Raw genomic sequence first — 15218 nt, 5'->3', positions numbered from 1 at the left:
GCAGGTGAGATTTTATGAACATGCAGCTGATTCTATTCGAACAACTGGGGAAACGGTCGTCCCAATCAACTACCAAGATAAGAAGCAAGAATGGTGACAAAGAAAGCCGTATTGTGAACAAGGCCAGACAATACCCGTTGCCCGCTCATTCTTAAGAGGTACTTTTGAAACTGACTAACGACATCTCGGCCACTGTACGTGGCAAGAAGTAAATGTTTTCTATAATGCTGAGGTTCCGCGTTAGCAGTCTAGGACAGGGCACCCCAAAGACCATGCCTCCCTTGCCATGACGATGCAGGGCCATTTACAGCCCACTGAAGTCAACCAAAATTAAAATCGTCTTTTCTTTCACGTGTATTGCCCAGAAATTGAACACCGAGAATGTTCTGAAGCCTGGAAACATCACAAACGACAGCTTCAGCTGCGTTCCAAGTGAGTCTTTCGCAAAACTAAATTCGTTTGCAAGTGAGTGTAATTCCCTGGAAACACCCAAACGACAGCTTCAGCTGCGTTCCAAGTGAGTCTTTCGCAAAACTAAATTCGTTTGCAAGTGAGTGTAATTCGCTAATGTTCTGAAGCTGTTTTTTTCAAAAACGTACAAAGCAAGAGTAAATTACAGTACACTCGATCAGAAAAAGGAACTTCTGGAATGCCACTACAGTATATCTATGCTGTGCGCTAGTTGTGGGCTTTGATTGCTCGATCATTTCTGTTGACGTGTCATGAGTATGACGTATAGTGGAGTGGCAGTCCACCCAAACACTCACCGCAACGCTTAGTCTATAAGTGACTTTCTGACATCTAAGATACAGGGAACCAATGAGTTGTAACTGACCTTGATTGGTTGCGTCAGAATCACGCTGGCGAAGAAGGACAGAAACAGTGAGGACAACCACTTCTGACAGACGGCTTCGCCAAAACTCACACCATAAAAGGTGGTAAATGCGACTGCCACACCCAAAGAAACAATGAGAAAGATCCATGCAAATATGCGCATTTGCCACGGACAGGATCTCTCTCGTTGTCTTTTCTGCATCGTGCTTCTGTATCAATAAAAAAATTAGAACGCACGCGGTAAGTAGAACACTTATTCACTTATTGGTACAAGACGTAGGACTTCGACGACTGGTGACTAGAAATGTGATCTCAACCAAGCAAAGATTGCATACACCACTCCATACCTTTTGAGTTCAAACTACAATTCGTGCAATGGTCGCATGAGTAAGATGACCGGCGAGTCTGTGTATACGACCCCGCCACAATGTACTCTCCAAGAAAACATAATGCAATGGAAATTTCTTAGACTGATGGCTCGTTTTGATGGACTTACTGGCACGCCAAATGGTAGACCTCGCAATACGTTTTTGAACTCTTTCTGACTTGATGCTCATGCGTGGTGCTTTCCTTTCTCGATTCGGCCGAAGGATGAGGTAACTACTGATGTTTGTGGTTAATTGATAAAATGTGTCCGATAAAATGAACGGCGTTTTTGAAAGTCGACCACATGGAACGCGGAACGCAGTCGGTCAGGCTGTTGGCTCAGGGACGCGACAGAAACTTTATATTCCCTGAGGGTTACTTACTCAAGTATAGTATTATAAATTATTTTCCATTTTCTCATTGATGATATAGCAAGAGGCCAATTGCCAAGATGGATGTCTGGAGCCAATTTTTTGCGCTCATAGGAAACCGAATTAGATGGATAGGGATAGAAATGCAGTGCTCTGTTTGGACCTGGTTAGGTGTACTTTACAACTACCAGCTACTTGACCAGAAAGCCAGAAATCATCCCAAAACAGAAACCGCAAGCCCAGAGTTGGTATCAGCAGTGCTTAAGACCGTTTGGAGCTATTTGAACTCGGTATCAATTCCCTTGCCGCTGTTCGGTTTCCTAATTTCAAACTCACTTTTCTGCTAGATTTTGCGCTTTTCCTTCTTCCTCAGCTGCAGTTTCCGACGTTTTTGCCTCGTAGTAGACTGCTGGAACGTGACTTACGTCGATCGTTTCGTCCAGGTGTTCCTCCACGGCCTCACGAAGTTTCTTCGCATGACTTGTGTATAAGCGCGAATTCCGGAATATGTAGGTCACAATGAACGACGGGATAAGCGTGATGAGATTGTTTATGAAGGCGACAAATACCTGTGCAAGGAATGGGTTCGTTTGGTTAATATCCTCACTTGAGAATGGGAAAGGTCATAGAAATTCGAATGAGCTGCCCCACATAGATAAGTAATCAATGGTGTCAACAACGACGTGGTATCCACTCAGTCAATCGCGATATCAATGGATCAGTCAGCCTACCGATGCTACATTCTTACAGCTTCGTCGCCGTAACCTATCCAGAATTCCGGAATAGTATTAGAAGACTTGTTAACATCCTTGATGAGGCCAAAAGTGGGTTTGACCATTTGTAACCAGAAAAATAAGCCCTAGCTGTGGGCTGCCGAACCACTTTCTTGTTTGTTTTAGAATGTTTATACGAAAACGTTTGACCCCACTGGCATCTTTGTGCAATGAAACTCTACAACCAACATCTGCTCTGTCGAAACGTTCTGGGTCATTCAGTTTCTAATCCCCATGTCTCGGCTTTGCATCATAGATTGGCTTCAATGGCAGGATGAAATCTCTATTGCTCTATGTCTTCGTTGGTAATCTTGATTGGTTGTTCAGTTTCGAGGTTTGACAGCTCGGATGATCCCAAAGTTATGGGTTGCACGTTGCCTAATGCTCTGAGAGTGGCATCTGATTCTTGGGATAACAGGCGAAAGGAACGCAACATAAACTCTGGTCTGATGGAGCAATCGCGATGAATTGTTTTGGCAACTTACGATAACAGTTTGAACATGATAACGGCGATACAGAAGCCACACATTCACTGTGTGACACATTCTGGTAGGCAAGACTTCAATGAAGAACATTCGTCCATGGAGGCCTGTACCTCAATACCACAAGCAATCAACGGTAGCCAATCAAACAAGAACACTATAACCGAAGTTCCACATCCATAGAAAGTTTTGGCAGACAGAGGTGAAATTGTTCCATAGAAAAACAGCTGGTTCCATCCTCCACCTTTGATCCACCATAATAATTGGTTTATTCAATAGTTTCTGATTGTCAGTACATCAATCCTCCGGATATTTTGGTACACGAAACACGACATGCAAGTGCAAATGAATCATCAATGACTGAGACTGTGTAAACAGCGCACTTTCTCACACTTACAGTAACTGAGCTTCTGAACGGGAAAGTCACTGAGTCACTCATAATTTCCGTGTCAACTTACACCAAAACGTTGGTAGGTCAGCCCATTTTACTCACCGTATCTGTATAGGTTACACATTAAAATATGTACGATCTTTACTCCACAGTATGCTTCAACAGTTATATTCTGATAAGTTTCATACCAGTGACGAAAGACTCATGGTATTAATAAAAATTCTCTTATTCCTACAGCCTTTCCCGGTAGTGAAGTGGCGCATCTTAGGAACTTGCAAATAACAAACCAAGCGATATTTTGTTAATTTTGGAGCCTTGCAGCAATAAGCAACTTCTGGTGAGAGATCCGAGAAAGAACTAGCGTTTTGCTGTTGTTCATGGACTTATGAATTATGCATTCCTCTCTATGCCAAAGTGTAGACGCAGCCTATACAAACCTTGTATTGGGTTCTTGACTAATTATCAGTTTTTCGCAATAGAAGTTTATGGAATTTAAGGAAAAGGTGAAGTAGGTGTAGGAGTGTCTCCAGTACTGACTGGTAGACGCGCACAGGCTGTCATGCCAAACATTTGGCCTGGAGGCCCTCCAAATGGGAGTCAGGGATACTAAGAAAGTCGAAATCAGGACTGTAGTTCCTACATTCATACGTGACTTTCCTGGCGACCAGCATGTGCACCGAACACTCTCTAGCAAAGGATTGACCTGATGTATGACATACACCTGACTGACATTGGCACATCGCCTACAATCGCTCATAGTTGCTCACCCCAGTTTATTTAAGGTGGCTGTGAGGATCCTTACAGTGCAGCAGTCAGCTGAGGACGTTCCTCGTGTGAAGTGTCTGCGTCTCTGTTGACACCTGGCGGCTGTCCCACACGAGCAGATGACCTTGCCTACTGCTGGTCTTCGTGTTGTTTCCCTCACATGAACAGCGTTTCGAAATTCCTCACTCATTCTCACGTGCCTACTGCCCAGATAAGCTCTAGTCCCGTCTCCGGTGGCTATTAGGTTGGACATTTAGCAGCACACCATGCAGCCAAGCCCGCCAGCAACACAGCAACACACAACGGTCTTCTATAGAGGAAAATGTTGGTAGCTCAGGCACAACCACCAACCCACCGCTACGCACTCCTACGCTCCACAATAACGCACTGATGATGTCACCTCGATTGGTGATGAACATTTGCAATTCAAATTGCCAGCTCAGCGAACAAGCCAACGACCACCACACAACGGTCTTGTTCAACCCGTTTGGTTAGGGTTTTTACCGATGCGACGTTTTCGCCACCTAACAGGGTAAGCTCGAGTGCTGTAGCGTGTCTTACCATACGAAGATCTAGCGGAATCTTTAAAGTATGGGACCCTAGGACTCCCCGAGTTCAAAAACGTTTCAATGAGAATGTTTTTCTTGTGGATTTTGCATGTACGCCAAGTCTTTGGATATTGGCTGACTGCTGGTCGTAACACTATGAACGAAAGAGCTTTCGCGGTGGCTCACTCAATGGAACCTAGCTGACAGGCGAGTGGTTACAAGCTTGAATCAGGCCGGCTGCGTCCATTTCTACTATCTTAGGTAATATAGTTTCCCTCCAACAATTATTCATATTTTCATATTTCGTTCGTCGATTCCAAACTCTAAACTTTGGGAACGTAACGTCTATCTAGGTAGGAAGCATAAGGGGCTGTTATAGCCACAGTACACACAGTCTTCATTCCTCAAGTCAGTAAGTGCATCTATAGTCCGCAGAAGACGATGTGTACGCTTGAATTGTACAAGTGTCAATATTAAATCGGTTGGTCCTCACATGTTTTACAGGCGAGTGAGAAACTACCTAATCGAATCCAGACGCCGACAATTGTCTCTCAGATTGGGTTACTTTCCAGTCTATCATTTAATACATTGGCTGCGACCAAAACTGTACAGCCAGTCATAATAAAGTGGACTACATTGGAGCACAAACAAAAGTGATCTCAATGCCTCACCTCTTGTGCACTGAGTGCAAATGGCCCGATAGTGAGAAGATCTGGTTGTTTTGCAGCTCCTTCGCCTCGATAGAACATGCAAGATGTCAACATGGAGAGGAACAGTAACAGCATGCAAGTGGCGACGCGTTCCACACGAGTGAACCGACTACTGGCCGGTCGCGCGACCACAGAAACCCACAGGTGGTCCTCTGCTAGATCATGCGTTATGCTGGTTGTGAACATGTGAGTGAACGCCATCAATTCTTCTCTGGTGCTAACAGCAATTAGACGATCAATCTGACGAACAAGGAAAGAAAAGCAGATAGATGATACATGGCCTCATACGGTTCACCAAGGTGCCTTTTCATAAAGAAGTATGTGACATCGGTATCTACTGAGACATAATGTGCTTCAGAAAAGACGCCTGATGCAAGTAACAGTCTCTGGACTCTCAAGAATATGGGAAAAGCACACCTTTACCATAACGTTGTTGTCGGTCACCGTATTAAGGAAAACGTCACTAATCGACTTCATCTACAGCCGTTCTATACCAAAAATACAGGATCAGCTCCCAATATAATAGTACACAAAAATACGCTTTCAGTACAAAACAGTCCTTAACTATGGCTGTCTCTGTGACAGACATCATGACGAACAGAGCTGTCAACTTTTTCTCCCACTGGTAATTCATGTCTAGTCATTTTAAACAAGTTTTTGAACTGAACTTCCATTCACAATTTTCCAATTCGCATCAAAATTTCAGAACCTTAAAGGCATAGCTAACCTCTGAGACGATAACCGAGCAAGCACGTGTTTTTCCGGTACATGATATTTTTCTTCATTAGATAAAGTGTTTAATATATTAATTCGTCGCCTAAGACCGTAAAGGGCTGGTCTCGGGTGCATTCATGTTGCCCCGAAAACACAACATGAGGCCTCACGTCCTGAGAAAAAGACAGGAGTGTTGCAATTGAAACTCAAGCCGTCAGACGGATCAATGAGGTCTCAGTATCATACAGAAAACTCGAGGAAAACTGAACTCGATGATGTCTGATGGACGTCTGCGTCGTGTCGGACTCAAATTTGCACCACAGTGGTCAAAAGGTATGACCCTGTTCTGTTTTCTGCGGAACAAACTAAGGCAATGAGCCCACTACTAAACTTAACACATCAGGGGCATGCGGATGTCTGCCACCACGTGATGTTTTAGTAAGAGGGCTGCCCTGCCTCCTCCCCAGCCTGTCCTAATGCGACACGAACTTGTCCGCTTCAGTCAACGCATTTTAGACGAGATGGACAGGTTGGATAACCGGAAGTGTTGATACGAATGGCACTCTCCATGTGGTTTTGACATAAGCTGTGCGACGGAGTGTGCAGGTAAGCCCTCAACAAACCGCATGCTTCCATGGATCGGTAGCAATCGGTACACCGAATCGAAACAAAGCCTAGCTTCGCGTGATGGCTTCGCCAGTGTACCGACTCAAGCAACATATAGTTGTCAAACTGAGCCCTCCCTATGCGTCACGGGATCATTCCCACCCATTTAACGTGAAAATTCTTGTCTGCAACCCAGCTGAATTTTTGCCAACGTGTTAATGCATTTGCCTCGCCGAATATAGGATTGTGTTCCATGGACTTTGGACAATAAATGAGCTTTCGCTAAACTGCATAGCACCGTTCACTCTGACAGTGCATTAGGTGACATGGACTCAGATTCGAATACAGTGAGAATTTTTTCAGCATAAGATACCTTCTTCGGAATAAAAACGACGGGCCCGCAAGGTAATATTACCGAGTGGGCTTTCCGCAAAAAACGAAACCTTCAATGGTGCGTGTAACAAGTGCAAAATGTTCGTTTATAAATGGCATCGATTTCGTAACTAACTTCATGGCACTCGCCCGGCTGAATGTGGACTTATCGCTGACTTACACAGTGATATGCCATGAGATAGGTTTCACGTTAACGTTGTAGTGACGATCATTTGGTTACTCCATGTATACCGCACCATGACTATGCTGGTCTTCTTGAATTACAAAGCCAAATAGAATGGAATAAAATTTCACGGTTGTAGGCACGATAACCATAAATAGAAAAGTATAAAGTTTTGGATTGCTTTTCTTGAGTTTGTTGAACTTGAGCTGTGTACTTCCACACTTGTGGTTGTGAATTCCGAATTAAACCTTACGGTTCATATCTTCACAGATGAGCCAATCGTTTGGAAGAAATATCGCTCTCTTGTGGTTCTTCCCTAAGAAGAACAGTTCGTAAGCCATGCATCAAAGTTCAGTGAAAGCGTGAGTTCTTATCAAAGAATCTTTAAATGTGCATAGTTAAATCCCATTAATCGTACTTGTCCATCCTCCTCTTCGACAGCAAGCCAACGTTCAACAATGAAGTGAAACTTCGCACGGGTTTGCAAATCAACCACTCCGATGTAGTTGCAGTACCAGGATGCCCGATCACCTTTTCCAGAATTGTCATGCCATATACGGCAATATATCAAACTTCCCAGTGGTCTGTATGGTTGGAGGTGAAAAAAATTCCAAGGATCAGCTGATTCAAAGTCTAATGAAGTCTAATGTAGATGCTTGACTCTCAGGTGGAACATGCTCAACTCCAAATCTCGCTAGAATCACCCAAAACTTGTTAATACGAATGGAAAGATTTATACACTGCAAGAGAGAATTATGGAATTGCCTGTAATTTTTTTTATCATATCTTAACTTCTCACGGAAGAAGCGAAGCGATTTCACGTCAGTGTTGACAGATATGAATAAAATCCAAGCTATCGTCATACTATGAAGGAACTATTGTGAAAAATGAGGAGAGTGGAAACGGAGGGCCACACAGATATTTCACATCGGGAAAGAATTCAGTGACGAGTTTCCGCCTCAAGATCCTTTCTATGACTTGTTTTCTTATATCAGTAAAAAGTGTCCAACTCTATTTTGGTTGGCACCCGTCGCGAACCCTGACGCGAGTAGCGGTGAAAAGATAAGCAAAAAGTGAATTGAATCTAACTCGACAGCTTGATGACTCCAGTTTACTAACCTTTTATTTATTTATTTATTTATTTATTTGTTTGTTTGTTTGTTTGTTTACTTATTCAGCCCGAGTGTTTCACATGTCTTGCTCCTTTGCGGCCGCCCTATCCATCAGTCACCTTGCCACAAAGGTCTTCTGTTCATCGAGAAATACACTAATCTGCAAATCAATTTGGTTTTCACGGGAGACTCAATTGAATCTCTCGTTTATGATGTTCTCCAGCTGAATGTGCTGCACACAGGCCGCCTCATGATTCAGTTGGCACGATATTCAATATATCGAAGTATATTTTCATAAAGGAAACTACTCACAAGGTTGCTGAAGAGTTTTCAGCAACCTTGTGAGTAGTCTTCTGTTCATGTTCTGTCTGCCTGGTCGGTTCTGACTAGTCATTTCGTGACACCTGTGTAATCATAACGCCAATCCGAATCACAGGACTGGTCTCGGGACAGACGACTGCAACGCACACCGCCGCTAAGTGGTATGCGGAGTGTGACCCTCCACTGTACTGGTCAGTGACAGTTGTGAACCTGTTGACGCAACGAGCGTGAGCAGCTGAATTTCGTGTATGGTTTCGCTTGGTTGTGCGTAAACTCTGCCATAGGCTTTCGAACCCAGTTCTCCTCTTTGCTATTCGGGATCGTCACACCTGCTTATGACCCAAAGTCCCGTATGGGGAACTCAAGTGAATGTCGTTTTGGGACCTAGCCGGAAACGGGAATGACCGTTTTATCAATGCTGATTGGTCTCGACCCTTCAAATGCTCACAACCGGAAATCCGAGTAAATAATTGAGTCACTTAGTATCGTGAGCAGGCTGGTGGATAGGAAATGTCAACTACACAATGCTACATTGACCCCTTCAGCAGGTAGTTTCTTCTCCGTTATGTGCAGTAATGAGGTTGACGCACGCACAGGTCTGATCTCAGTCATATTGGGAACATAAGGGGCATACTGCTACTCACAGAACAAAGGGCGAGAAAAAGTCAATGACTTCAACACTGGTCGTTGCATAGAAGTGGTTGTGAAGAACGACCAGACAAATCGTAAGTTGGACACTCACTAATAAAGTACCATAGCGATTTATAGAAGCTTTGGGAGGAACAAACAGGAGTACATCTTTCAAGGATAAGGTAGCTTAGAATGGTCCCATATTTCTCCGCACTTATTTTCCGGTTTCTGCTGTTTTCACATCACTTTCGTCCAAGCGTCTTTATGTAATTTCTGGATTGGTGCTTTAAAGTTATCGTCAGTCGATTACTAAAGCGGTTGCATAATTTACTAGCTGAGTGTAGCACTATTTTGCCTTTACAAAACCCCTAGGCGCGATCTTATTCTTTGAATGGTAACGCCTATGCCTTCCATTTGTGGTGGCATGAAACGAAGATTAGTCGGTGCTTCATCACATGAGCTCTCAATCTCGCCCAACATGAATAGGAAAATTTTCAGTTTCATGCCCGTCAAACTTGTAAAATGGACTAGTCATGCAAAGCCAAACCATTGAGTATTTTGACTCGACTGTGACTTATCGAATAGATGCAGCAGGATCCAGTGTGTGGGCAGAACAAAGCTTAGTTGTTCAACTTCTAACGTTTCAAATGGTGGTGTTGAGATCTGAGATAAATTTTCCTTAAGATTCAAGTACGCAAATGTCCAGTCTCATCACACTCGCTAATGTTTTTTTTTTGCTTTGTTAATCGACGTATTGCGTGGACTATGTGACCAAACGATAGGGTTCGATATGGTTCGGAGTGTTTAACCTTGAGGTTTCCAACTGGGGTACCGGTTCGAACCCAGCGGTGACTAGTCTATTACACTGGTGAATGCATCGCAGACTGTCTTGGTTATCAGGCATCAAAGGAGTTTTGCACGTAAATGGTCCAGTTTTATCTGACAATCACTAGAGACAATATTCAAAAACGTTCACCCCAAACATACCGAGGACAAGCAAGCAAGAAGCGATCACAGTTTCCACGTTGCAGCACTTTACGATGTGGGTCATGTAGAACTCGCGCGTCCGTTTCTCCATGTTCCCCAGACAGCATGAAGCACACTCTGGAATCGGTTCCAGCACCTCGACGCATCCCAGTGCTAACAATCACCTCGTAAAGATACTCGTCATCCGGATTGTTTTCGGCCAGTGGCGTAACTCCAAGCTGTGGTGAAAGGCAACTTATTATAGCATAGGTCTGTTTTGCGTTTATATTCAAAGTTATATATATATATATATATATACTTTGTTACTCATAGGATTGATAAAATAGAGACCTGCTTGCTCTAATACCCTTTTTATCCGGCCTCTTCAAATTTTCATTATCACCCGGGTAGAAAACTTTCTCTAGTCTTTTTGATCACGGTAGCTACGGTCCACCTAATCGCTTCCGCTTCTTTTAGAGCGGCTGATAAGCGTTCACACCAAATAAAGGAGGCTTTATTTTACAGAAACCGAGTTCAGACATCCATCATAAGATCTAACCTTAAGGACCGACGGTTTTCAACCAGCTGTTTTGACGGTCGTTCATTGCGGCATTTGTAGACCCTGAATTTTTGGGTAATTCTTTTTCTGAGTTCTTGCCTTGTGAAATTCGCTGAGGCCCTATAGAAGGTCACTTCGAGTGTCGGTTGCATACTTGTGAAAATGTGACCTCTAACCTCAACAAGAATTGTTTAATTCACGCGCATTTCTTTAGTCTCAAAGACAATATATCAGTTCGTTTCCCACAAACTGGCAGGTAAATAAGCACAGCTTATGTGGTAACCGGGTGTTGTTGGGCAGATGCTATGCAGTGGTCTGCAATATTGTATTTCTCGTGACCTGGACTATGTGAGGAGGAAAGAACCACTGGTGTATGACCAATCTTCATTATGTGACAGTCCGAATTAAAGATAGGAAGAAGTATCGAACAACTATAAACATATCGAAATAATTTACCTTAATGTTTTATTAATAACACAAGGGCAGATAAGTACGATCGAATCATGCGCCGATATCAAAGGGACAAGGTTAGGTTTTTGGCACGTATTCTGCTGACCATCACGACAGTAGTTCATCCCAAAGTAAATGAAAACCAAAAAGTACTGAACAGCCGTTTCGTCACTCAGCTAAGCTTTTATCTTTCAAGTGAGTTTGGTCTACACCGGAAAGCTTGGAGGTACTATTCACAACTTTCATCGAAGCGTATTTCATGAATCTCTGGGGGGGGGGGGGGGTTCACGAACTTCGGGGCATTTCCCAACCCTTATGCTTGGATATCCAATATCTTCATATTGTTACAGATTCTGGATGAAGATGTAACAGTTTCACAGTGATTCCCGATCCCAACATAGACTTATCAGTTTTTGTTGTGTTTTATTCTGAATCAGATGGGGTGTTTATACCCTATTTTTGATCCAATGTAACTAGGTTAGCATTGTTTGAAGGAGACGCGTGATAACCGGAACTTCAGATTTCATCATCTTATTTGAATCATCTTGGTATTCTTCAAATAGTACTGTGTATCTCAGAGATTTATCCCAGGGTCAATCAAGCCGCAAACAATATCTTGCACAACAGTCTCATCAAAGCGTAGGAAACAACCACTCGAATTGATCTTGACCTCATCGACTATGCATTATCACAGCATCGAAATTCGAGTTGGTGAACACTTGATTTTGGTGTCCTTATTCGGGAGGGAGGAACACCATAAACGGGACATTCGGCTGGGATTCAGGTGAGTCTCCCATGGAAACCCAATGGGTATGCAGATGAATGCGTTTTTTAAGAAATGAGCTGTTTTTCTAACCACCAATTTTGTTTCGAATTTCCAGCCTTCCGTTTATGCTGAAAATTTCCCAGTGTTGCTGTATAACGTTTCCCGTGTGTCCAATGAGTTTGGACCGGAATCTGCGAGTAAAAAGAAGTGAAATGAAAGGTCCATACATTGGGAATCGGTAGCCTCCTAATAACCTCTGTTGGATGACAGGACAGCCCACCAAAAAGTGCACGTTTTTATGCTTTTATGTGTCGCTACTTATTGCTTCAAGTAGTTAAGATACTTAGGTGTTACAGTAAGCGAATCGACCAAACGATGTCATGTCTGTGGAAGCTATCACTCTGGTTGCTGGCAGACGACGAAAGTTCATTTCGGAGATGAAGTTACCTTTTCGATATCCTTTATGTCTTTCCGTCGGGCCCAAATGAAGAGCAGCAGAAATAGGACGCCGAGCGCAATCTCCGTCGCATATAGCGTAGGGTTCTTGGTGAAATCCATGTTTGCGAACAGATAATCAAAGTCCAATGTGTTGGGTAGTTCAAGCCATCCAGAGGCAAAGGTTGATAGATGGTAACAGAGGCATTGGGTTTGCTTCGCTGTGGTCAGCTGACCAACCTGGGTAAATTGGACAGAAAAGGAGAATTTACAATCGATTTGAACGCTATCTTGTCACCATGGTTCGCTCTAGTCTGTTCATGAACTAGCAAACAGTAGAAAATGAAATGATGTACGGAATGGTCAATAATACTCTTTAGTAGAGTTAGGTGTAAGCAAACCCACATCACATCCACGTGAATTCCACGAAGTTGGATTTTCTGAATCGGTGCTGACGCAGGTGGAAACGAATGCACGGGACTTGGCTGTAATATTTATTTGTCCACGAAACGAATAGGGGATCGGAGGGGGGTTACTTGGACCGTATTGATTCAGCTCCAAGGGTTCAAGCTGCCGATAACCAATAAAAACCATCTGCAACTCAGTTGGGCTCAGTTTGCGTTCTCCAAGTGCCTCAACGGCTCGCTGTTTGGCCTCTTTTAGCAGTTTGTTGTCCAGGAAATAGGTGTACAGGTAACCATGTTCGTCGGGGTCCCAGATGGCGTTTGCTTGTCCTATGAAGAATATCCAAGTATGGAATGATCAGCTACCACCTAATTACGTAGCCTCATATTCTAAGGGTCGACAGACGGTGTATTGAATTATGCCAACCATGTGACCAATTTAGGAAAGTAATATGTATTCGACAAATACACTTAGTTGATGATAGTCTTTAACTGAATCTTCAGCACAAAGGTTGCCTCATGTGTCAGTTGGTACGATATTCAAGATATTGCAATATATTTTCATAAAGGAAACTATTCACAAGTTGGCTGAAAACTCTTCAACAGCCTACAACCAGTTCCGCCTTTCTTGGGACTCACCAGGTAGGCACAGTCCCCGAGTTTCCGTCAACCTTACGTTCTACTTGAGCCCAAATGGGACCAGTTTCGACAAGTACACATACTAGGAATTTTCAGCAACCTTTTGTGTAGTTTCCTTTAAGGAAATAATATGTGCTTTTACAGTTACATTAATCCAACCAAATTTGCTTGCCGCAATAACTGAATAGACTTCCTCCAACAGAGAAACCAACTAAGGCCAACTCATCAGTGTCTCGCGAGGTGGAAATTTGTGTTGCTTTCTTTCGGTAAATTGCCATGCTAGGATCAAAGTTATTTCCAAAGATGGATCAACGAAATGCACTTGTAGACACTCTGACACCAAATAAGGGTGTGGCTGCAGCAGTGCAGATGAAATACGTAGATATACCTCTGGACTAAACAACCCTACCCACTCCTGGTACGATTCTCCCCAAAATCGAATATAGATGTTGTTCTTATGATGTCTTATCAGCGGTGATAGGACTTGATATCCGTTCATACGAAGTGCGAGGGTTGCTACATTAACTCCACATGTGGGTTATTGCACCTGATCAGCAACCTGCGTTTTACCTGAGAAGTTTAGTATAGACACGCTGATCTTGTTTTGTCTATTCCGCAGGCTTTACGATTTCGTTTAGAGAACAAAGTAGGTCAGGTTTTCCTTATCATCAGTAGAGACGTGCCAAACAACGAGCCAGCACCAGAGTTGAGTAAGAAGTACACTTCAGTTAAACAGGAAATGACGGTCCAGCAAACTTTTATGCTGTCTGAAAAGCTTCATGTATCAAGCCAAGCAGAGGTCGTTGATCCCTTGTCCTTCCCTTAAGCTTGATTATCGCAGGCAGTAGGCGAGGAGGTGACTTTTCATTAAATAAAGGAGAGATCTGAGCTTGTAGCGACCCGGTCACCCACATGCTTGACTGTTCAACTCAGCCGCTCACTGGCTCACAGGCCTCTTTTTTTCTCATACGCACAAACACGTCGCATTAAGCTGACTCACCGGACATCGATTGTCTGCACCGCCTAGTCAGCGTAGCAACCACTCATGTGCCGACGCGCCCACGTATACGCACTGGGACCTACATAAAGAGAAACCAAACCCAGTCAACACACACAGACTCGCGCGCGCAGGGAGCAGGAAGTCAACCTCTCCACAAATCCACGGACAACCATGGAGTACGTGTAGCAGTCGAACTGCGGAGAAAAACACGTTCCCGCCGTCCGGACTTCCACCAAGGGACTCTCGCATCCGATAAGTTCCCTTTTTGACTTGCTCCCATCCTCGCACTGTATTTATTTTCATACGCGTCGCAACCATACAGAAACTTCTATTAATGCACATTCACCTTCTGGTTTGTATTATGGCTATCACTACCTGTGCACTAATAAGCTCAGCCTGCACATGCACTCGACTGGTGATATGTGGGTCCCTGTAATGGGAACTCAGGAATTATGGACAGTGGGTAAGGCATGAAAGTTTCCGTTCGGACAAACGAAACTAGCAGTCAGCACATAAGCACGGTGAAACGGTTTCCTTACATTTAACAATCCTCTCAATGTGTAAGCTACAGTAGTAAATTCAACCTTCGCCTTGGCAGTTAGAAGGCGGTAACAAACCTGGACTGCTTATTCGGTCAGCTGAGTAGGCTGAAATAGTAAACCCCGCGGAGTTTACAAAGTAACTTGGGGTAAGGCCTAATCAATCGTCAGTACCAAAAACAGTTGTTGTATGCTTCCTAAATGACTCTGTCCTGTCAGTGGAAAGCGTGATTCGGTTCAGTACGCGCCAAACTGTGGTGCCCCCCCCCCCCCCCGGTGCC

General features: G+C 43.7%; 2 protein-coding genes across 2 annotated transcripts in view; one reads left to right on the top strand and one right to left on the bottom strand.

The window, feature by feature from the left end:
- T265_02105 (hypothetical protein) overlaps nucleotides 1–15218 on the bottom strand; it is a gene marked incomplete at both ends in the record, with an annotated part of 49554 nt that overhangs the window by 17586 nt on the left and 16750 nt on the right. The window contains 7 exons of the mRNA XM_009166264.1: nucleotides 836–1043; nucleotides 1908–2140; nucleotides 5202–5480; nucleotides 7535–7700; nucleotides 10167–10384; nucleotides 12368–12595; nucleotides 12761–13089. Coding sequence (XP_009164528.1) covers nucleotides 836–1043; nucleotides 1908–2140; nucleotides 5202–5480; nucleotides 7535–7700; nucleotides 10167–10384; nucleotides 12368–12595; nucleotides 12761–13089 — 1661 coding nt within the window. The remainder of the gene's footprint in view (nucleotides 1–835; nucleotides 1044–1907; nucleotides 2141–5201; nucleotides 5481–7534; nucleotides 7701–10166; nucleotides 10385–12367; nucleotides 12596–12760; nucleotides 13090–15218) is intronic.
- On the top strand, nucleotides 8296–13481 carry T265_12926 (hypothetical protein; the record flags this gene model as incomplete). The annotated part of the gene is made up of 2 exons (XM_009166294.1): nucleotides 8296–8512; nucleotides 13264–13481. Coding segments are annotated over 2 exons (435 nt in total), but the record flags the coding sequence as incomplete, so codon positions are not given.

This window comes from Opisthorchis viverrini, assembly GCF_000715545.1.
Source record: "Opisthorchis viverrini unplaced genomic scaffold opera_v5_24, whole genome shotgun sequence".
Classification (NCBI taxonomy): domain Eukaryota; kingdom Metazoa; phylum Platyhelminthes; class Trematoda; order Opisthorchiida; family Opisthorchiidae; genus Opisthorchis; species Opisthorchis viverrini.
The sequence above is the reverse complement of the archived record's forward strand: the minus strand, read 5'-3'. Positions and strand labels throughout refer to the sequence as shown.